A 24,258-nucleotide genomic window follows, 5' to 3' on the forward strand; every position below is an offset into this window, starting at 1 on the left:
TTTCCCCTCTCCATGGGGCCTTGCGACGAGTCATCCCAAGGAGGTCATTTGAGGATCTCAGTTGTAGATGGAATCGAGATTTGGGGTTACATACAGTTGCCCTTGATTTTCCTAAATTGATTAAGCATTTTCCGGAGATATTGGTGAGTGTGGAGATCCGGGAATGTCAATTTCGTACTTTACATAGGACTTATTTTACACAGGAACAAAAATTCAAGGCGGGGGGACATGGAGACTCCTGTGTGCCAAAAATGTCGACAAGATACTAATTCTTTCTTTCATGCCTTTTGGGATTGCCCGCAAATAAAGCACTTCTGGAAAGAAATATCAAATTATATGGGGAAAATTGTTAGCTTGTAAATTACCACTGTCCCCGGCAGGGTGGTTACTAGATAAGTATGAAATTTTCGTATTTCTAACTGGTCAAAGGTCCTGCTGTTACGTAAGGTGGGAGCTAATGGTAAGCGGGGTCATTTTGAAATGCTTGGGTGGGAGAGTGTGGCCCCCTCCTTCTGGATCTGGAGAAATCGTATACATGATATGATGCTCTTGGAAAAAGGACATGCAGGTGCTCACCCAATCGTTGGAAAGTTGGTTTCTAGCAGTGTGGGAATGTGTATGTTCGGTCTCTTCCACACAGGGCCAGGCTTAATTTGGAATTCCCCTTGAGGAAATGTTCCTTTGGTCAACAGCATTGGTGAACTGCTGGATTACCCCGATTTTACAAGATTTTGATAGATATTGGGTTGGATTGCAGATCTTAAACTGCATGAACCTAGCATCAGGGGTTGTTTTTTTTTTTGGGGGGGGGGGTGCTTAAAGGGAAGGGATTAGAGGTACAGTAAAGAAAGCAGATGATGGGTTCCCTTTAAAGATGTTGTGAATAAACCTTACGCAGAGTGTTACTTTGTTTAAGTATTGATACAGTTGATATTTTATATTGTGTCATCAATAAAAATCGTTAAACCATAGAGTAGTAATTTGTTCTAAATCATAATCAATGTGTTATTTCAAAGAGCTGGTTACAGGGACACCCTAGCAGGCGTTGTATTAGTGCTGAGATTTTTTCATCTAATAAAGGGTCACTATAACAGACATCATGTTCTGGGTGCTCAACATTCACAGTTTTTTAATTTTTTTTAATTACAAAGGTTGTTTTAAACCTTAATTAGGTTGAAACTTGGGAGCATTTCAAATCAGTTTTTTCTGTGCCTAGATCAAAAAAGAAAGATGGTTATGTGGGAACATGCTCCTTTAGTTTTGTGGAATGCAGTGGTATATTATAAAAATGCACTTGATATTTTGTATTACTACTATTTAAAAGAGATGTATTGAATAATGCGGGAAGTGCTACCTTCATGCAGAAGCCCAGAATCAGTCTAAATGTGCCAGTTCTGTTGTATATATTTATTTCTACTTAAAGTCTGTTTGGATGTAAATACAAGCATCATGCTATTAGTGACCAAGTTCATACAAATTTAATTATTTTCAGTGGACAATAAATCTGTTCGTGGCCTGCTTTGTGACTATTCCACCAGTTTCATTATTGCTACCAAGTATTACATTATTTGGGGCATTTGCTTAAAACTTTGATGGTTTTATTTTGTTTATCCAGAACTTACATGCACATGGTACTGCTTTTTTAAACCCAAAGGCAAAACCTAAGAGTGATTAAACAATTAGGTATAAACTGTGTTGGTTTTTTGACCTCATTTGTTTTGGACTGCTTTGGATCCTACTGATCTGTACATGTCTGTAATTTTGGAAGAAGTCCACACCATCCCAGCTCCCAGCCTGCCAAGCCCTTACCATGCCACAGTCACCTTGATCCCCCCCCCCCCACCCAAGAAAGCCAGATTCTATAAGCAGTAAAAATACTAGTAGAAATATTTTCTTTTGTACTCTGACAGCAGATGTACAGATCAGCACAGGACCCAAAGCAGTCCAAATTCCAAAGCAAGTAAAGTCAGAAACAACACAGTTTATAGCTAATTGTTCAACCACCTTTAGGATTCACCTTTGGATTTAAAAAGCAAAGCCATGTACATGTAAGGACTGGATAAATGACCCTAGAATTCCAGATGCAGTAGGGAGAAAAGTTACCAAGTTTTATGCTAAACATAGAGATCATGACCCAACAATTACAAATATTATATTACTAGTACTCCCTGTTGCAACAATCTCTTGGTATTAATAACACTTTCCCCTTAATACACAAGCTTGAAGAGTACCAATACCCTCATGTAATCAACATAAGATGCTTATGATATGGCTTCGAGGGCACTGGTAGTTGTTATAGGGCTATTCTTAGGGACAGTGCAAGAGTAATGGAGAGTCAAGGCTAGTCTTCAGCCTTAGCCCCCCCTCCCCTTTCAGACTCCTAATCTGCCCCCCACCACAACATTGTGGTTTAAAATATTAAACTTTGTTGCATATGCATTTGTGTGTGTGTAAATCACACACACAAATATTGAGGGCAATTTCTAAAAGGCATTTACCCAGGTAAATTGACTATTTAAAAATCGCCCACCCTTTATATAGATCAAGGGTCAACCCAGTCAGTCAGGTTTTCAGGATAACCACAATGAATGTGCATAAAATAAATTTACATGCTGTTCTTCCATTTTATGCAAATCTATCTCATGCATATTCATTGTGGGTATCCTGAAAACCTGGCTGGCTAGTTCTGCCAAGAGCACTGAGTTGAGAATCACTGATAAAGATGAAAGTATGTATTGTGGATGTTAGGATCTATTGTTCTGTTTTGACCACAGCTGCTATTCACTACCCCTAAGAAGCTGCTGCCCTAGACAACCACCTAGTCTTGCCTAATGGTTGGGCCAGACCCAGTGCTTCTTGTGTCTGAGGATAACCATCTAACTGATGCTCTCTGTCTTGAGGAAACTAATTGAAGGATAAATTCAAAGATACTGTATTCTAATCAAGAACATTGCTCTGTTCTATGTGAGTTGTTCTCACAGCAAGCTGGTCAGAAATTATAGAGGTACAGGATATCCACACCAGTGTTCTAAAAGCATCAATTTTAGATACAGTACAGTACCACCAGATGCTTTATGCCTGAATGTACTTCCAGCCCTACAACTGCCCAATGCTGCAGTGCAATACAAGTCAACCTTATACACAGACGCTACTGGAGAATAATAAATAATTTCTACCTGCATTGTTCTGTTATGTTTGAAATTTTATTTTCCACTGTAAAATTTTCAAAATCAATACAGGAAAATTTGACTTAAAAAAACCCAAACCCAACACAAAACAGTACTTCCCAAACTTGTATCAAATAGAATCCCTTTTTAACACTTGAAAAAAGCAACCTCAGTCAATGACCAAAACAGTAAGACTTCTGTTACTCTTCCCTCCTTCAGCATACCTCCAAACCACTTTGGTTGTACCACAGAAAGACGGTATATCAAATACATGATTCACTACCATTTTCCTCCTACACTTCTTTCCCCCATTCATCCAAAGCAAAGAAGCAGTGATAACAGTTGTCAGCATGAACATTTAATGACCACCTATCAAATTAAGGTCTAAGCAGTTAACCAATTCTTTGTCCTATAAACTGAACTTGTTGATGTCAGAAATATAACCTCAAAATAGACTCAAACACAAAAGATTTCAAGAGAGTGGATCTTTCAGAAACACAATCTGTTCAAGTCTCTAAAAAGGTAGTCGGACCTTTATCTGGAGAGACATTATTCCTCTTCTCCTTCAGTCCTTCAATCACCCGTTTTGTTTTTATAAGGAAGATTAAAAACAAATTTCTGGAAAGGAGGAATAGTCTCATCCATCAAACCAGGGGCTTCTGAAGGAACTTCCTAAAGAGCTCTCTTGGTGACAGCAAAGGCATAATGGGGAAATTAAACCCATTTTCCATAGTTTCCAATCTATTACATTGTGCTGAGAGATCCTTAACCAGCACAATTCTTATTGAGTCTATCTGTCACATACCTGGAACATCAGACGTTAACGCTCCTACACTTTGGGCGCGCCTACTCTGACGTCAAACGCCTTCAGTTTAAAACTAGGAGTTTTCCTTCTGTCTTTGCCTCAGCTACTTCTTCCTTGTATCTGGTGTGTTCCTGTTGTGACTACTGCTGATTTAATTGGTTTTGACTTTGTGCCTGGACCTAACTTCTGCTGGACTGCTGCCTGCCCTAATTCTGTGCCTGGACCTGACTTCTGCTGGACTGCTCCCTGCCTTGACTCTGTGCCTGGACCTGACTCTTGCTGGATTGTGCCTGCCCTAACTCTGATGCCTGGACCTGACTTTTGCTGGATTGTGCTTGCCCTGACTCTGATGCCTGGACCAGACACCTGCCCTCTCCTGATTGCTGCTGTCGCTGTCATCCCCTGAGTCCTACTCTCGTTCCATCTCCAAGCCCTGCTGGCCACCTGAACCAAGGGGCTCAACTGCTGGGGATCGGTGGTCACTGTGGGTAAAGCGTTGGGAATTCTGACTGTTGATCTTCGGATCAGCACAAGGGCTCACTCCATTCCTGAATATCATGACACTACCTGATTTACTTTCTCATTAATCTCTCACATCTGTGCTCCTTGGGCTGACATTATTACTTCCAAAACATTTACTTGATCTTCCAGTCTCTCTAGAAAGGCTTCTACGTTATTCACTCTCCCACTTATAGTTTGCTCTAATGCCACCAAAGTTGTCCAAATGGATTCCAGTTATAACCTCGGGTTTCACAAGTTCTAATGAACTTGCAGCCACAGTGGCTCTCGTTGGGCTAGAATGCCATATGTCCAGAGCTTTATCTTCGGCTAGTACCAATGGGCTTGCTCCCACTCCTACTCCCTGCCCCAGATATGATGGGAGGAATCCCCGAGGAACCTGGTGCTGTAAAATCTAAGAGCAAAATATCCACATCAGCAAAATGCCCAAATGTCCATGCCCAGGCATTCCACCAAGCCCTTCAGATATTCCCTTAGTCGTTCTGGGTTGGGGTGGAGACGGACGGTTTTCGGGGCTCAGAGATACTTCAAGCAGGAGAGACGATCCCGAAGATTGTGCTGTCACTGAAGCCCTCACTATCTGTGAAATATTCTGCTGGGTCTTTGGAGGGAGGTTTCCATATTTGATTTGAGCCTCTTCATTATGCTGAAGGAAAAACAACTATAGGCAGAAAAGAATTTAAGTTATTTTTGAAGACCTCTGACTGACTGTATTAGTGACTTTTGCCCTGTATATAGTTCAGAACTTGATTTTGAGTGTTTTTTCAGTATCATGACTAGTTATTTTTAAATCTGAAAATTTCTATTTTTCCTAATTTTGCTAAACATACACAGAAAAAAGCATAAGCATTTGCTGATAATTCATCTGAGGAATTTACACCTAGGTATGACCTTTTTATAAAAGTATAAACATATGATGAAATATAGAAACATTTCTTCTACTTTTTATGAGCCTTCTCAGTTGGTGTTCCTAAGAGATAAACTATTTCAAGATGTTTCTAGAATTTCAGTTCTTCTAGTAGCGGGGGTCTCCAGGATAAGCCTGCAACAGAATTTATTTGGTCCTCCAAGTAAGAATCATCTTTCTTCTGTACTACTGTTGATTGCTTTATGTATCTCCTCAATTTCTTGGATCCCTCATATGTTGGAATTTATGTTTAGAATGTACATATTTTTCTAGATGTAATTTTGATTTATTTTGGATTGGGATGAACTTTGGGTTTCTCTCATTATTTCTTATCATTCATTTTCTGCTCAAGGTTGTTGTTGAAGTATATTGTAAAATATTATTTAAAATAAGTACTAAATACATGGTAAGTAAGGTGTACCTTGTCATGTGTTCTATGAAGGCTGGAAAAAAATCTTGTCCTTTATGCTCTTTATAAAATTCATGTGTTTGATCTTCTGTAAGTATTAACTCTTTCTGCATCTCTATTACATAGCCATTCTGCTTAATCTTTTCCAAAACCACATCTGTATTAAAATATAGAAATTTAAATTTAGGTACTAGGATATTTAAACAGAAACCAAGGTAAATTAAACTACAGTTTGTCCAAAGATTGTTTTTTTAAATGACCAATATCTGAGTTCTGTGAAATATAACTTGTTAGTCTCACACACACACAAGGAGTGACACGGGTTGCACGTAGTGCAGAAGGACATGTTTATCCACTCCTACCCCAGGTGAGATAATATTTAATCACCTCTCTGACCTCATATGCAACTTTCTTTAAATTAGTCCCCTTATTTTCTAACTCCTCTCACTCTCTTACCTATCTATATGTTCCGTCTTTGCTTATACCCTATGCTGTCTAATAAAATGTTTTATTACGTATTGTATTAACATTGTAAGTAGTATACTATGCCATACTTTGTATTTGAATATTTTTACTGCTGTAAATGTCTATTGCTTATGTTTGATTTATTCTTAATATACACTGCTTTGAGTGAATGCCTTCAAAAAGGCAGTAAATAAGTCCTAATAAATAAAATATTCAGTTTTAGTATAAGCCTACAGTGCATTGTAAAACCTTCACACCCTTCAACATTTTTCACAACTGTCTAAAAATACAGTTAAGAATAAATTAAATAACGATTTGTTTCACTTATCTACACACTATGCTCTACACTTTCAAAGTGCAGCAATTACAGAAATATTTAGAGGGGTATTTTTGAAAGGACATCTAAGTCAGAATTGGGACGTCCTGCTCATAACGCCCCCCCTCCCCCCAAGAAAAATCCATCTTACAGCCATTTTCAAACAAGAAAGATGTCAGGATTTCCTGATCGAAATACATGAGAATGTCCAAAATGAACAGCTATTTTACAAACTGAAACATCCAAATTATGAATGCCTAAAAATCTGGGATAAGGACATCTGTCTGGCAGCATCCTATATAATAATTTGCACCTCCGTCTGAATGCCTGGGTTTGTAACACAGTTCCCATTGGTCCGCCCTGGGGATGACATCACAGGGCGGACCAATGGGAAGTGAGAGGGAAGGGAACCCAGCAGCAGCCACCAGAGGTGAGTAAAGAATCGCCCCCCCCCCCCGAATTCCATGACCCCCTACCACCCTCCCTCCCTCCTTCCACTCCTGTCCGAGTTCCATGGGCCCACTCCAGTCCGACGGCCCCACCCCCATCCGAGTTCAACGCACCCCTCTCTCTCCTCCTATTTCCACCGCCCAGCACTTCCCTCCCTCTCTCTCTGTGGCCTCCGAGTGAAAGGAGGACATGTGCGGGTGCCCCAGCCCTTCCTAAGTGCCAGCTGTTTAAAACGTTTTACCTTCTGCTCCGCCGGCAACAGTGAAGTCCAGAACGCACGGACGCCACTTCAGACTGCCTTCGCTTCTGTTTCAGCTGTTCCTCTGGTCCCGCCCTCATTTCCTGTTTACGGAAGAACGGGACCAGAGGAACAGCTGAAACAGAAACGAAAGCAAAGGCAGTCTAAAGCGGCGTCCGTGCATTCTGGACTTCACTGTTGCCGGCGGAGCAGAAGATAAAACGTTTTAAACAGCTGGCACTTAGGAAGGGCTGGGGCACCCGCACACGTCCTCCTTGCACTTGGAGGCCACAAAGAGAGAGAGGGAGGGAGGCGCTGGGCAGCGGAAATCGGAGGAGAGGGAAGGTGCGGACCTCGGACGGGAGTGGGGCCATTGGACTGGAGTGGGGAGGGGGTCCTGAGAAGAGAGAGGGAGGGAGGGGTCCTGAGACAATAGAGGGGGGAGGGGTCCTGAGACGACAGAGGAGGGTCCTGAGATGAGAGCGGGGGAGGGGGTCTGGAATTCAGAGGACAGAGGGAGGGAGGGAGGGGGCCCTGGAACCTTGCTAGCGCCTGTTTCCTTTCTGCTGGAAACGGGCCTCTTTTACTAGTTTTTACAGAAATGACCACAGACATCCTTGCAGAGCAGAGTGGCAGACTAGTGGTCAGTGCAGTAAAATGTAAAGCAGGACACCCAGATTCATATCCACCTACAACTCTTATTTTAAATGCTGAGCCCTCCAGGAACAAGGAAATACCTTCTGTACCTGACTGTACACCACCTCAATAGGCTTCAGGCATGAATATTTAGGTACAGTAGGTAAACGTCTATTTATGGAGGGATCACGATTTAAAGCAAAAAAAAAAAAAAAAGAGAGAGAGAGAGAGAGCTTAAGGTAAAATTATGTATCATACCTGATAATTTTCTTTCCATTAATCATAGCTGATCAATCCATAGACTGGTGGGTTGTGTCCATCTACCAGCAGGTGGAGATAGAGAGCAATCCTTTTGCCTCCCTATATGTGGTCATGTGCTGCCGGAAACTCCTCAGTATGTCGATATCAAAGCTCCATCCGCAGGACTCAGCACTTAGAGAATTACACCCACAAAGGGACACTCTGCCCAGCTCACCACCGCCGAAACGGGGGAGGGGAATTAACCCAGCTCATCCCCACACAAGTGGGGGAGGGGAATCCGTCCAGCTCATCCCCGCGGAGCGGGGGAGGGACACCACACCCGCCGATGCGGGGGATCTGGCTTATCCTGCAACCGCAACCGCGGGAGGAGCTGACTGACCCTAACACCGCCGAAGCGGGAGGGGTACAAAGCTGCCCTACAGCCGCACGAAGCGGGAGGGAGTGCCGGCAGAATTTAAATCTCAATCCAGCCCCGTAAAACGGAGGGGAGAGGAATGCAGCAGCTCACTGTAACACAAACTCGTCTCAACTCTTGAAGAATCCAAGTGAAAAAATAACTTGAACACGAAGTCTTCCTGAACAGGAACTGAAGACTAAACTTGAATCTGAAATGCAACCAGAATATAAACAGTACAGATATCTGGGAGGGACTATGGATTGATCAGCTATGATTAATGGAAAGAAAATTATCAGGTATGATACATAATTTTACCTTCCATATCATCAAGCTGATCAATCCATAGACTGGTGGGATGTACCGAAGCAGTACTCACCCAGGGCGGGACATAGAAATCCCTGACCGCAACACTGAAGCTCCAAACCGGGCCTCCGCCCGAGCAGCCACAGTCAAGCGGTAATGCTTGGAGAATGTATGGGCCGAAGCCCAAGTTGCCGCCTTGCATATCTCTTCCAAGGAGACGGAACCGGCCTCTGCCATCGAGGCCGCCTGAGCTCTTGTGGAGTGAGCCTTCAGCTGGATAGGCGGCACCTTCCCCGCGGCCACATAAGCCGCTGCAATGGCTTCCTTGACCCATCTTGCCACTGTAGGCTTAGCAGCATGCAGGCCCCTACGAGGACCTGCAAACAGGACAAACAGATGATCCGATTTCCGGAAATCATTGGTCACTTCCAAGTATCTGATGATGACTCGTCTCACATCCAGACATTTGAGAGCAGAGTATTCCTCTGGGTAGTCCTCCCTACGAAAGGAAGGGAGACAGAGCTGCTGATTCACATGGAAGCGAGAAACAACCTTGGGCAGGAAGGAAGGCACTGTGCGAATAGTCACTCCTGCCTCAGTGAACTGCAGAAAAGGCTCTCGACATGAGAGCGCCTGGAGCTCGGAAACTTTTCTGGCTGAAGTGATAGCCACCAAAAAGACTGCTTTCAACGTCAGGTCTTTCAGAGATGCCCTCGACAAGGGTTCAAAAGGCGGCTTCTGCAATGCTCTTAGCACCAGATTGAGATTCCATGCAGGCACCACAGAGTGCAGAGGAGGGCGCAGGTGATAAACTCCCTTGAGAAAGCGCACCACATCTGGCTGTGAAGCCAGGGAAACACCCTTCAGGCGGCCCCTGAAGCAAGTCAGAGCCGCTACCTGGACTTTAAGGGAACTGAGCGACAGGCCTTTCTCCAGACCTTCTTGCAGGAACGCCAACACTGAAGAAATTGGAGCAGTGAAGGGAGAAAGGGAGCCTGCTTCACACCACGCTGCAAAGGTACGCCAAACCCTGGCGTAAGCAGTAGAAGTAGAGCGCTTCCTCGCTCTCAGCATAGTGGCGATGACCTTGTCTGAGAAGCCCTTCTTTCTCAGACGCTGCCGCTCAATAGCCAGGCCGTAAGACCAAAGGGGGAGGGATCCTCCATCACCACGGGACCCTGATGTAACAGGCCCTGCTCCACTGGCAGCCGCAGAGGATCGTCGACTGAGAGCCTGATCAAGTCCGCATACCAGGGACGTCTGGGCCAGTCCGGACCCACCAGGATTATCCGGCCCGGATGCTTTGCCACCCGGTCTAGCACCCTGCCCACATGGGCCAGGGCGGGAACACATAGAGAAGCTCTTGTGTCGGCCACTGTTGGAGAAGAGCATCTACTCCCAGGGATCGAGGGTCCCGTCCTCTGCTGAAAAAGCGCGGCACTTGGCAATTGGCCGATGACGCCATCAGATCTAGGCTCGGCTGGCCCCAGCGCTTCGTGATGTCCAAGAACGCCTGAGCAGATAGCTGCCACTCTCTGGGCTCCAAGGTATGGCGACTGAGAAAGTCCGCCTTGACATTCATGACTCCGGCAATGTGGGCCGCTGACAGCTGTACCAGGTTCGCTTCCGCCCACTGGCATAGATTCATGGCCTCCATGGCTAGAGGGGCGCTCTTGGTACCTCCCTGGCGGTTGACATAGGCCACAGCAGTGGCATTGTCCGACAGGACCCGTACTGGCTTCAACGCCAGTACCGGGATGAACTCCAAAAGCGCCAACCGAATGGCTCTGAGTTCCAGGAGGTTGATAGACCACTTTGCCTCTGCAGGAGACCAGAACCCCTGCGCTGTCCTTCCCAAGCAGTGGGCTCCCCAGCCCGTCAAAGAGGCGTCCGTCGTGACGACAATCCACTCTGGGGTCACCAGAGGCATTCCTGCAGACAACTTGTCCGTCTGCAGCCACCAGCTCAGCGCCTTGCGCACTGCTGGGTCCAAGGGAAGGAGCACAGCATAATCCTCCGACATCGGAGTCCAGCGCTGCAACAGAGAGTGTTGTAGTGGTCTCATATGAGCCCTGGCCCAGGGCACTACTTCCATCATGGCCGTCATAGAGCCCAACAGCTGCACATAGTCCCAAGCCCGAAGAGGAGAGGCTACTAGGAACTGGTCCACCTGAGCCTGAAGTTTGACAATCCGATTGTCTGGCAGGAACACTCTGCCCACTTGGGTGTCGAATCGAACTCCCAGATACTCCAGGGACTGAGTTGGGCGCAGCTGGCTTTTCTCCCAGTTGATGATCCACCCCAGGGAGCTCAAAAGAGCAACCACCCGGTTCACAGCTTTGCCGCACTCTGCATAAGAGGGGGCTCGGATCAACCAGGTCGTCCAGATAAGGATGACTTGTACTCCTTCCTTTCGCAGGAAGGCCGCGATGACCACCATTACTTTGGAAAAGGTCCGCGGAGCAGTAGCCAACCCGAAAGGGAGGGCTCTGAACTGGAAGTGTCGTCCCATGACTGCAAAACGCAGGAAGCGTTGATGAAGAGGCCAGATGGGAATATGCAGGTACGCTTCCTTGATGTCCAAGGAAGCCAAGAACTCTCCTGCCTTCACTGCCGCTATAACAGAGCGGAGAGTCTCCATGCGAAAGTGCCGCACTTTCAAGGCCCGATTGACCCCTTTGAGGTCGAGGACAGGCCGGACAGACCTCCTTTCTTTGGTACCACAAGTAAATGGAGTAACGTCCCTTGCCAAGCTGATTTTCTGGCACCGGAACGACCGCACCCAGGCGGATCAGGTTGTCCAAGGTCTGCTGCACTGCCACAGCTTTGACCGGAGACTTGCAGGGAGAGAGTACAAACCCGTCTCTTAAGGGTCGGCAGAACTCTAGCTTGTAGCCGTCTCTGATGACTTCCAGCACCCAAGCGTCTGAAGTTATTGTGGTCCACTCGCCCAGAAACGAGGACAGCCGTCCTCCAATCTGCACTGGGGCGTGGACCAAGGCCCCGTCATTGGGTACGAGACCCTGGGGGAGGACCGGAGGGAGCACCTCCGGGACGGCGGTCTCTGCGAAAGGAATGCTGCTTGGGGGAGAAGTTCCTCTGAAGGAAGAGGGGGCAGAGGAGCCCGACCTGCCCGGGCGGTACCGACGGGCTTCCTGAAACCGTCCTCTGGAGGTACCGGAACGAGTACTAGCCCGAGCCCTGACCTCTGGTAACTTCTTGCCCTTAGACGTGCCGAGATCGGTCACGATTTTGTCCAGCTCGACCCCAAAGAGCAGCTTGCCTTTAAAAGGCAATCTAGCCAGGCGGGATTAGAGGCGTGGTCAGCAGACCAATGTTTCAGCCAAAGCCACCGCCGCGCAGAGACTGTCTGAGCCATGCCTTTAGCTGAGGCTCTCAAGACATCATACAGCAAGTCTGCCAAATAGGCTAAGCCCGATTCCAGGGCCAGCCAATCAGCCCTCAAGGAATGATCCGAGGGGGAAGCCCGCTGCACCATAGTCAGGCACGCCCTGGCCACATAGGAACCGCAAACCGAGGCCTGCAAACATAAAGCAGTCGCCTCAAAGGACGACCTTAAGGCCGCCTCCAATCTTCTGTCTTGGGCGTCCTTTAGGGCCGTGCCACCTTCCACCGGCAAAGCCGTTTTCTTAGTCACCGCAGTGATTAAAGAATCCACGGTAGGCCACAGAAAGGCCTCACGTTCACTTTCAGGCAAAGGATAGAGGCGGGACATAGCCCTAGCCACTTTGAAGCTCGCTTCCGGGACATCCCATTGAGCCGAAATTAAGGTGTGCATGGCATCATGCACGTGGAAGGTTCTAGGCGGGCGTTTCGTCCCCAGCATAATGGCAGAGCCAACAGGGGCTGAGGGAGAGACGTCCTCCGGAGAGGAAATCTTCAAAATGTGTGTGACCACCACCTGCTGAGATAGAGAACATACTGAGGAGTTTCCGGCAGCACATGACCACATATAGGGAGGCAAAAGGATTGCTCTCTATCTCCACCTGCTGGTAGATGGACACAACCCACCAGTCTATGGATTGATCAGCTTGATGATATGGAAGTGGGAATTGAATATGGGTCCCCTGGTTTACAGTCCATTGCATTGACCACTAGGCTGCTGCTCAGACCTGCTTTCTACTTTGTTCAGAATGGCTTGATGCTGTCAGAGCCCGATCGGCTCTCTTCTTTTCCACTTATCTACTACGGGAATTTCTGGTGAGATATTTTCCTGGTTCACTTCCTTTCTTTCCCCACCTCTATTTCTTAGAAGCATCAATTACAGTGTGGTGTTCTTCAGCGTTCAATTCTCTCACCCCTTTTGTTCAACTTTTTCCTGAGTCCCTTGTCTGCTCTTATTTTTAATCATTTGGTATCTCAGCATATTTCTATGTGGACAACATTCTTCTCATTTTCCCCACAAACTCTCCTTCAATTACCCCACTTCAGATCTGCCTCGACTTAGTAGCAAACTGACCTTTTGAAGATCAGCTTGCTCTTAATAAAGTTCTTAATAAAGACAAAACAGTCGCCTGCTGGTTCTCTAGATCCATAGCCCTAACATCTTCCCCTAACATGCTTTTTGGGTCTCCGATCCAGCCGGTTTCATCTCTTCGTTATTTAGGAATTATTCTGGATTTGTCTCTTTCATACCTCAGGTGTCACATTTATCAAAACTCTGTTTCTTTACTTTTTGTCAATTGTGGACAGTTCACTGCTTCTTTGACCACAGCAACTTTCACAAGCTCTCTTGTTATTCTCCCCTCATTTAGACTATTGCAGCATCATTTATGCAGGTCTATCGCGCTCCACTTTAAAAAAGCTTTAAACTTTACACAACTTTGCAATAAGACTTCTCCACCGTGCCTGCGATTCAGATCACATCACTCCCTCACTTAAACATCAACAATGGCTTCTCATTGAACATTGGATTCCAGACAAAATAGCTCTCCTGACTTTTAAGACTTTTAGAAATCGGAATTCCTGACTATCTGTCTCATTTCACAACACCCTACTCCCCCGCTAGAGTTCTTCATTCTATCAATGATTACCGTCTAGTTCTTCCTAGCCTTAAATTTGCTCACTTAGAAACTACTAGACACTGTTTACTTATTTCTGTCTCCTCACATTTTGAACACGCTACCCCCTCTCTCTTCATGGTGACACCTCACTTAAGTCTTAAAAGCTAACTTGAAAACTTGGCTTTTTAGGCAAGCCTTTGGAGACTAAATCCCATTGGATTATCTATTTATTTTACTTTGCAGCATTTGTATCCCACATTTTCCCACCTATTTGCAGGCTCAATGTGGCTTACATTATGCCGTAATGGCGATCGCCATTCCGGAATGAGAAATACAGAGTATTATTGTACAGAAAATATAGGATAAGTTATAAGAAGTAGATCTACAGTTCACTTCAGGCATTAAAGATAAGAGTAGATCACAAAGATTAAATAGATCTACTATTTAGTCTTTGTGCTAATATCCTGCTTTTCAATCCTATTAATGTCTTTAGCTTATATGAATATCTTTCTTATCTTGTACACCGATCTGTTCTGCTATGGAAGTTAAAGCGGTATAGCAAGTTTTAATAAACCTTAAACAAGGGACCAGTGGGTCCTTACTTTGGCAGTTATACAAAATTTAGGGAACTCATCCATATTTAATGTGATAGTGAGTAGCTGGTCTTGGGATTTTGGAAATTATTCCTTGGATCAGCTCTTACAGAGTCTAAAGCTCAGCCCCCACTGGAGAGAAAATGCTAAATATAGGGAATTACATTAATAAGTTTTTATTATGTAAGTATATCCTTCCCCATAGAGCAAAAAAAAAAAGGGTTATCCAACTTTGGGGGCATCTTTGAAATGTTCAATTCCAAATGCCTCTTATAAACACTGTGAATGGGACAGTCCTCAAATACAGCAGTTCTGGGTGGATCTCTGGGCTCATTTGAGTGCTATGTGTGGCAGTAATTGGACGGACCTCCCTCACAGATCTCTCTTAGATTCGATGGATGGCATAGTGGAGGGAGTGGTTTTCTTGGTACTCCTTTTGTGCAAAGCCTGTTTTATGGCAAAACTTCATATATTGTTGCAGTGGATTGATACAGCTCCGCCCACTGTCTGTGGCAAAATCAGATGTTTGAGCTGCTTCTCATGGAAAAGATGACTGCAGTCCTATGGGGATGGACTGCCAAGAAGAGATTTTTAAAAATATGGGATCCTTATTTGCATACCTTGCTCTTGAGAATCCATCCTGTTATTTTAAATGACTTGGATACATCATAACTGATGATCTTGGACATGATTGAAAACTATCTGTTTCAGAGGGTGGAATTTGGGAAGTAGCTAGAAGGTTGGGTGATCATGGCTCAGTCTTCTGTTATTTTCTTAAGTAAGCATTTTGGCACACTCCATGAATAAGGGATTGGGTGGGGTATGGGATGGGAGGGGAGAGGAGAGGAGGGGTGGGGATGTTATGCAATAAAATTTGGTCATATTTGTTTATTGTTGTGAATGAGTTTGAATATTTGTAACCTTGAACTTGCTATGCTGAAAAGGTTGTTGATGACTGAATAAAATGAAGATACATACCTTTAGCAGGTATTCTCCAAGGACAGCAGGCTCAATATTCTTACATGTGGGGTATCACTAGTCCCCCAGGCTCACTCAAAACAATAAACATTGGTCAACTGGCCCTCGCAATGGTGAGGATGTAACAGAGATTGACCTGCAAATAAATTCAACTAGGTGAGAGTGCAGCCTGGAACAAAACAGAAATGGGTCTAGGAGAGTGGAGTTGGATTCTAAACCCCGAACAGATTCTGCAGCACAGACTGCCCAAACCGACTGTCACGTCGGGTATCCTGGTGAAGTCAGTAGTGAGATGTGAATGTGTGGACTGATGACCACGTTCCAGCCTTGCAAATCTCTTCAATGGAGGCTGACTTTAAGTGAGCCACTGACGCAGCCATAGCTCTAACATTATGAGCCGTAACATGGCCCTCCAGAGTCAGCCCAGCTTGGACATAAGTGAAGGAAATGCAATCTGCTAGCCAATTAGAGATGGTGCATTTTCCGATGGCAACTCCCCTCCTGTTGGAATCAAAAGAAATAAACAACTGGGCGGACTGTCGATAGGGCTTTGTCCGCGCCACGTAAAAGGCCAATGCTCTCTTACAGTCCAAGGTGTGCAACTAGTCCTCATCAGGGGGGGGGGGGGGGGGGGGGGGGGGGGGGGGTATGTGGACGGGGAAAAAATGTTGGCAACACGATTGACTGGTTCAGATGGAACTCCGACACCACCTTCGGCAAGAACTTAGGATGAGTGCGGAGGACTACTCTGTTATGGTGAAATTTAATATAAGGTGCATGGACTACCAAGGTTTGGAGCACACTGACTCTATGAACTGAAGTAACAGCCACCAAGAAAATGACCTTTCAGGTCAAGTACTTCAGATGGCAGGAATTCAGTGGCTCAAAAGGAGCTTTCATCAGCTGGGTGAGAACGACATTGAGATCTCATGACACTGGTGGAGGTTTGACAGGGGGCTTAGACAAAAGCAAACCTCTCATGAAGCGAACAACTAAAGGCTGTCCAGAGATAGGCTGACCTTCTACACATTAATGGTAAGCACTAATTGCACTAAGGTGAACTCTCACGGTCTTAAGACCAGACCTCTGATAAGTGTAGAAGGTATTCAAGCAAGGTCCATGTAGGACAAGAAAAAGGATCTAGGGCCTTGCTGTCACACCAGACGGCAAACCTCCTCCATTTAAAAGAATAACACTTTTTCGTGGAATCTCTCTTGGAAGCAAGCAAGACTCAGGAGACACTCTCCGAAAGACCTAAAGAGGCAACTTCTAAATTCTCAACATCCAGGCCCTGAGAGCCAGAGACTGGAGGTTGGGATGTAGAAACGACTACTCGTTCTGAGTGATGAGGGTCGGAAAACACTCCAAACTCCACGATTCTTCGGAGGACAACTCCAGAAGAAGAGGAAACCAGATCTGACGGGACCAGAAAGGTGCAATCAGAATCATGGTTCCGCGGTCTTGCCTGAGTTTCAGCAGAGTTTTCCCTACTAGAGGTATTGTGAAGAGGATGATGAGGGGTTAGATAAAATGGAAGTGGGAGAAGGGGAAGTGAAAAGGGTTCAGAGAAAAGGGGGGGGCAGAACAAAGCCTTGCCTTTGGTAGTACCCCAGAGGAATGGAAGAAAGGGGTTCCTGCCCACTGGAAAATGGAGGCCGGAGAAAAACTACAATACCCATCAGCCTCGGGGAAAACCCTGGTATAGCAACTACCCTTCCCAGCAGCCTCCAAGGGAGAGTCAGGAAAAAGCAAGGGAGGTGTTCCCCAGGGTTAATCAAGAGGAGGAGGAGCAGCTGGGTGAAGGGTGGGACAAGGAGCCCATGGAGTGGCAAGAGTCTGAAGGAGGGGTAGGTGAAAGGGAGGAGGAGTCCATGGACATAGCAGCATGGGCTCAGTCATTGGGAAAAAAGCTCAGGAAGCAGGTGACTTCTTGGTATTGACGCTGGACTGAAAGGGGAAGGTAAAAGGGTCATGCGGGTAGAGGGTCAGTGATAGTGAATGTGTGACCAATAAAGGGAGGGACCCTTATCTTTTCCCATAGAGTTCAAGCGGTTGCTACTGTGTGCTGCTGAACGACGCAGAGGGGAGAGGGTGTTGTTTGGAAAGGGGTTATTTTTCCCCTGTATGAACTGCTCAAAGCTAAAGGAGATGTTTTTTGAACTATTTGCCAATTGCACATGAGAAAGACATTTAGCAATGATTTTGCCTTTTGAACTGTAGCCTACGAGCGCTCCCCGGAGATATAGAGCGCTGGGCTTTAGGGCTGTTTAAGGGGAGAGGACTGAGTTTTTGGAAGCAGTGGGGTTTATGTTTCTTTTTACCCTGCTGGGCTGAATCCACTGAAGAGAGAAAGTGGGGGGAGCGGTGTTTTTGTTTTGGGTTTTTCTGAACTGCTGTACTGAGATCGCCTGGAGAATAAAATAACTGTGTGTTTGTTTGGAAACTGCTGGTCAGCGGAGCCTTACCCTGTGGATTACATAGAGTTATAATGCTGGGCGAGACCCCTCGTCCACAGCCGAAGTCTCCAAGGAGGGGACAGAATCCCGCCCAAACCCCTGGAGGAGGGACGGATCTCTTACAAGTATAGGAGGATACGCATACAGAAAGCCTGTTCCCCAATGTAGGAGAAAGGCATCCGACGCTAGTCTGTCGTGGGCCTGAAGCCTGGAACTGAACTGAGGGACTTTGTGATTGGTCTGAGTGGCAAAAATATCCACCGAGGGGGTGCCCCACGATCAGAAGATCTTGCGGACAACGTCCATGTTCAGTGACCACTGGTGAGGTTGCATTATCCTGCTCAGTCTGTTGCCCAGACTGTTGTTTACGCCTGCCAGATACGTGGCCTGGAGAAACATGCCGTGGTGGTGAGCCCAAAGTCACACGCTGACGGCTATCTGACACAGAGGGTGAGATCCGATGCCCCATGCTTGTTGGTGTAATATATAGCAACCTGTCTGTCTGAATTAGAATAATTTGATTGGACAGCCGATCTCTGAAAGCCTTGAGAGTGTTCCAGATCGTTCGTAATTCCAGGAAGTTGATCTGAAAATCCTTCTCCTGAAAGGACCAAGCTCCCTAAGTGTGAAGTCCATCTACATGAGCTTCCCTCCCTAGGAGGGATGCATCCGTCGTCAGCACGTTTTGTGGCTGAGGAATTTGGAATGGACGTCCCAAGGTCAGATTGGATCGAATGGTCCACCACTGAAGGGAACTGCAAAAGTCGGTGGAGAGATGGATGACATCCTCTAGATCCCCTGTGGCCTGGCACCACTGGGAAGCTAGGGTCCATTGAGTTGATCTCATATGTAGGCGTGCCATGCGAGTTACATGAACTATGGAAGCCATGTGTCCTAAGAGTCTCAACATCTGCCGAGCTGTGATCTGTTGAGACGCTCGAGCCAAAGACACTAGAGCCAAGAGATTGTCGGCCCTTGCCTGGGGAAGATAAGCTCGAGACGTGTGTGTGTCCAACAGAGCTCCAATGAACTCCAATTTTTGCACTGAAACAAGATGGGACTTGGGATAATTTATTACAAACCCCAGCAGCTCCAGCAGTCGAATAGTCATCTGCATGGACCGTAGAGCCCCTACCTCCGAGGTGTTCTTCACCAGCCAATCGTCGAGATAAGGGAAGACATGTACTCCCAATTTGCATAGTGATGCTGAGACAACTGCCAGGCATTTTGTGAAAACCCTGGGTGCAGACGCGAGGCCAAAGGGCAAGGGCAGTACGCAGTACTGAAAGTGCTGAATTCCCCGCAGAAACTGAAGATACTTCCTGAGAGCTGGAAGTATCGAGATGTGAGTGTAGGCATCCTTTAAGTCCAGAGAGCATAGCCAATCATTTTCCTGAATCATGGGAAGAAGGGTGCCCAGGGAAACCATCCTGAACTTTTCTCGGACTAAGAATTTGTTCAGGGCCCTTAGGTCTAGGATGGGACGCATCCCCCCTGTTTTCTTTTGCACAAGGAAGTACCTGAAATAGAATCCCAGCCCTTCTTCCCCTGGTGGAACGGGTTCGACTGCATTGGCCTTTAGAAGGGCGGAGAGTTCCTCTGCAAGTGCCTGCCTGTGCTGGAAGCTGTATGAATGAGCTCCCAGTGGGCAATTTGGAAGTTTGGATTCTAGATTGAGGGTGTATCCTAATCGGACTATTTGAAGAACCCACTGGTCGGATGTTACAAAAGGCCACCTTTGGTGAACAAACATTAACCTCCCTCCAACCGGCAAGTTGTCCGTTACGGACACTTTTACTGTGGCTATGCTTCGCTATAGCCAGTCAAAAGCCCGTCCCTTGCATTTGCTGGGGAGCAGCACAGGCCTTAGGCACACGCTGTTGACAAGAACAAGTGTGCAGCGGCTGAGCCTGAGCAGGCTGGTGAGATGCTGGGGTGTACCTACACCTTGAGAAGGAATAGGGAGCAGCCCAAGACCCGCCAAATAGCCTCCTGGTGGAGGAGGTTGTAGCAGAAGACGTCCGGCAGGAGAGAGAAGCCACAGCATCTGTGTGCTTCTTGATCTGCTCAATGAGATCTTCCACTTCTTTCCGAAAAGGTTATCCCCCTGGCAACGAAAATCCGCAATTCTCTGCTGGACCGAGTGGTCCAGGTCAGAGACACGCAGTCATGAGAGTCTGCGCATCACTATACCTTGGGCAGAAATTCTGGATGCTATATCAAAAGTGTTGTAAGCGCCCCTGGCCAGGAAAAGGTTTCTGCCCCTAAATTCTTCTTTGGATATTGATTTCACATCTATAACCTATTACATCAGTTCTAGGTATCATATATGTCAACCCCCACCCCTTCTTGCTGTTCCCATTTTCTTTTGTTCCATAGCTAGAGTTTCTATGTCAGGTGTTATCATGCAGGTGTCCACTCATGGGTAGCTCTCATGCTTGGCTTAAATTCTCTTATCTCAGCCTTCAGACCTTCCTGTCCTTGAGACGTTCATACATTTCTGCATCAGCAGTTTCAGGCATGTTGGGCTTTCTCCCCCCACTCCCCCCCACCTACTGGTTATAACTTATCTTGCTTTTCACATTGTTAGCTAGCAACATCCTGTCTTTCAAACTGCCAATTCTTCCAGTTCCTTTTGTTAGTACTTTAAAGCAATCTTAAAATGTTATAGTAATTTCTATGTATTAATGTGGTGGTCCTTATTAGAAAGGGCCTGGAATATTAGTACACACATACTCACACAAGTATAGTTATACCCTTTATCCCCAGAGATTTCCTTTCTACAAGGGCATAAGCTATGTCTCTTGAGGGCAGAATCTACCACCATGGAGTTATGGGGTAACTGAGACCTCATTAACCCAGGTTCACCGTGGATCCAATATTGGGAATCAGTCTTTTTAGGGATCACGGTACCAGACAGAGGGGACGCCCAGGTGGAGAAGTATAGTCCAAACCCTCAAGCATCTCAGCTCTGGGCTCATCCTCCACGTCTACGGGGAATGGGATGACCTCCGCAATTTCCCAAACAAAAGAGGCAAAGAAGAGGATCTCCGGGGGAGACAGTCTCCTTTCAGGTGGAGGGGATGGTTCAGAGGGTATCCCAAAGGACTCATTGGAAAGTACCTGGGACCCTCCTCTGACTCCCACGAACGCTCCAGTATCAGAAAGCACTTCCCTAAGGGAGGACCGAGACTGAATCTGCCTCGGTGCCGAGGGCCGATGCCCTCGATGGCAATGCCGAAAAGCCAACGCCCACATGGACTCCAGTGAAGCTTCCTCCACCAACATCGATGGGGAGTCAACTTGGGTGGCAGCAGCACCAAAGACGGAGACCTCACTGCAGGAGAAGGGCCAGACGCCGCTGCAGCAGTTGGCATGGAAGGTGAAAGCACCCCCAACATCGAAGCAGATTGGCGCAGCAGTCCTTCCAGAAGTTCTGGAAGTAAGGCCCAGATGCATTCGTCGAGAACCACCATCGAAGGCTGAGGGGCCGGTGGAGCATCCGGTGGCAGAACTGGCTGAGGCTCTGGAGCAGGTACCAAGCTGCTAAGAGGCTAGTGCACCAGCACCTCCTGTATGGAGGGGGAGCGGTCCTCCCGGCACTGATGCTTCTCGGGTGCCAAATCCTTTGACGCCCCGGAGCTCCCGGCACTGTGTGTGGAAGAACGGTGACGGTGCTTCTTCGCCTTTGCTCGATGCACATCACCGAGACTCCTCAGTGCCGATAAGGACAACATGGAATCCTCACATCTCCTCGGGGTCAGGTCCAATGATGGTCAGTCCCAGGGGGCCTGCATAGTAGGAGGCCTCGAGACAGGTGGCGACCCACTTGATGCCTCACTACTCCCAGCGTGTCTTGGCCTCTCAGCAACCATTACCTCTGCTCCCAACGTCAAGCTTCCCTCAATGTCGATGCCGCCAATTTCGGTACCGATGTCGAAGGACCGGACCAAGCCCCCCAAAATTTTTCACGTTGGGCTTCTTGAGCCAGTTGTGTCCGTTTCTTCATATGACGACATAGCGCACAACAATCTGGGCTGTGGTCGGGCCCAAGGCACTCAATACATCAAGTATGGGTATCGGTTGCACCACGTACATTTGAAGCCGCTTTATGCTGACGACACCCAGCCTTATCTCTCCACACCAGACATCACTGCGGAAACCCAGGACAAAGTATCGGCCTGCTTATCCGACATTGCTGCCTGGATGTCCAAACCGCCACCTGAAACTGAACATGGCCAAGACCGAGCTTATTGTCTTCCTACCCAAACCCACTTCTCCTCTCCCTCCACTCTCTCTCTCAGTTGATAACACCCTCATCCTCCCCGTCTCATCTGCCCGCAACCTCGGAGTCATCTTCGACTCCTCCCTCTCCTTCTCTGTGCATATCCAGCAGATAGCCAAGGACCTGTCGTTTCTTTCCTCTATAACATCAGCAAAAATTCGCCCTTTCCTCTCTGAGCACACCACCCGAACTCTCATCCACTCTCTCATTACCTCTCGCCTTGACTACTGCAACCTACTCCTCACTGGTCTCCCACTTAACCATCTATCCCCCCTTAAATCCATTCAGAACTCGGCTGCACATCTTATCTTTCGCCTAAACCGATATGCTCATATCACCCCTCTCCTCAAGTCACTTCACTGGCTTCCGATCAGGTACTGCATACAGTTCAAGCTTCTCCTGCTAACCTACAAATGCACTCAATCTGCAGCCCCTCCTTACCTCTCTACCCTCATCTCCCCTTACGTTCCTACCCGTAACCTCCGCTCTCAAGACAAATCACTCCTTTCAGTACCCTTCTCCACCAGCGCCAACTCCAGGCTCCGCCCTTTCTGCCTCAACTCACCCCATGTTTGGAATAAACTCCCTGAGCCCATACGCCAGGCCCCCTCCCTGCCCATCTTCAAATCCTTGCTCAAAGCCCACCTCTTCAATGTCGCCTTCGGCACCTAACCACTATACCTCTATTCAGGAAATCTAGACTGCCCCAACTTGACATTTCGTTCTTTAGATTGTAAGCTCCTTTGAGCAGGGACTGTCCTTCTTTGTTAAACTGTACAGCGCTGCGTAACCCTAGTAGCGCTATAGAAATGTTAAGTAGTAGTAGTGGGTGTCCTCGATGACATGGAAGGAAAAACGGCCTCGGCGAAATCAAATGACTCGATGGTGCCAAAAATAAAGGCACAAAAATAAGGGGAAAGCCGGCCGCATTGAAATAGAAAGGAAACTTTAAAATGGGAAGAAAACTAAAAGGAAAAAACTATCAGGGATTTTTTTTTTTTCCAAAGAAAAACAAAAGAAGACAAAAGTAGCGCGAAAAAATAGCTGAAGCTGATTCCTGGGTCAAAAATGAGGAGCACAGGAAAAACCTGACACACCTCGACGCAGAAAAAAAGCAACTGAGGTACACACTCATGCAGCAGGCGGGAAGTCAGTCTGCGCACCATAAGACTATATTAAAAGTTTTTGGTTTTGGTAAGATAAAATGCCGGTTCCCGGGCTGATGCAGACGTCGACCTACGTGTGAGAATAAGCAGCCTGCTTGCCCTCGGAGAACATACTGAATCTATATTATAGTGATTCCCACCCAACAAATCTTTCAGAACAAAAACTAAATCCAGTACATGTCCAGCTGTATGTGTTGGTTGTGTTACTAGCTGAGACCATCCTAATCCATCCAGAGAAATTATAACATTCAAAATCACATCCTCCTCACAGCTAAGAACTTGAATATTAAAATCACTTATCAATAAAGATGCCTTCCAACCGAAATTAAGATTTACAACTCCATTAAATAAGAATAATACGTATATAATACACCTGGACCTGTATACATTAGAAGTACATTTACAACTTTTGATGTCATAACTAAAACTTTCAACCCCTCAACTGCAATACTGTTTTCCTTTTTTAAACTCAGACTATCTCTATATACTATTAAAACCCTTTCCCTCTCCTACCTAATCTTGATTGTGTGAATACGTTGTTCTGCTTATCATCAGAGAATCTAATTTTTGCATACTCACTTACCTTTTCTCTCCTTCAAGAGAACTGGTCTAATTATAGCTAGCGTTCTTTCCACTTCTTTCATTTTGTCATACTTGTACAATTTGGGGAAAAAGAAGGCTCGCAGCCTATTGGCTTCCTCCTTATTATCTTCACTGTAACAAATCTTTAACATTTCATCTGTAATTATATTATCCTGTAAACTAATAAAAGAAAAATAAATCACATGATGCAATTTTAAAATACTCATATACTGTAGATGAAAAATATGTCTAAACGTTTAGTATGTCTATTGACCGCTGATTTTTACATAGAAACATGGGT

General features: G+C 46.4%; 1 protein-coding gene across 1 annotated transcript in view; it reads right to left on the minus strand.

Annotated features, from left to right (window-relative positions):
* Positions 1–24,258, minus strand: part of NME8 (NME/NM23 family member 8) — a 405,852-nt gene that overhangs the window by 142,012 nt on the left and 239,582 nt on the right. The window contains exons 12-13 of the mRNA XM_030207906.1: positions 23,959–24,137; positions 5,820–5,964 (exon numbers count right to left, since the gene is read on the minus strand). Of these exons, the coding sequence (XP_030063766.1) occupies positions 5,820–5,964; positions 23,959–24,137 (324 nt within the window). The remainder of the gene's footprint in view (positions 1–5,819; positions 5,965–23,958; positions 24,138–24,258) is intronic.

This window comes from Microcaecilia unicolor, chromosome 1 (genome assembly GCF_901765095.1).
Source record: "Microcaecilia unicolor chromosome 1, aMicUni1.1, whole genome shotgun sequence".
Lineage (NCBI taxonomy): Eukaryota > Metazoa > Chordata > Amphibia > Gymnophiona > Siphonopidae > Microcaecilia > Microcaecilia unicolor.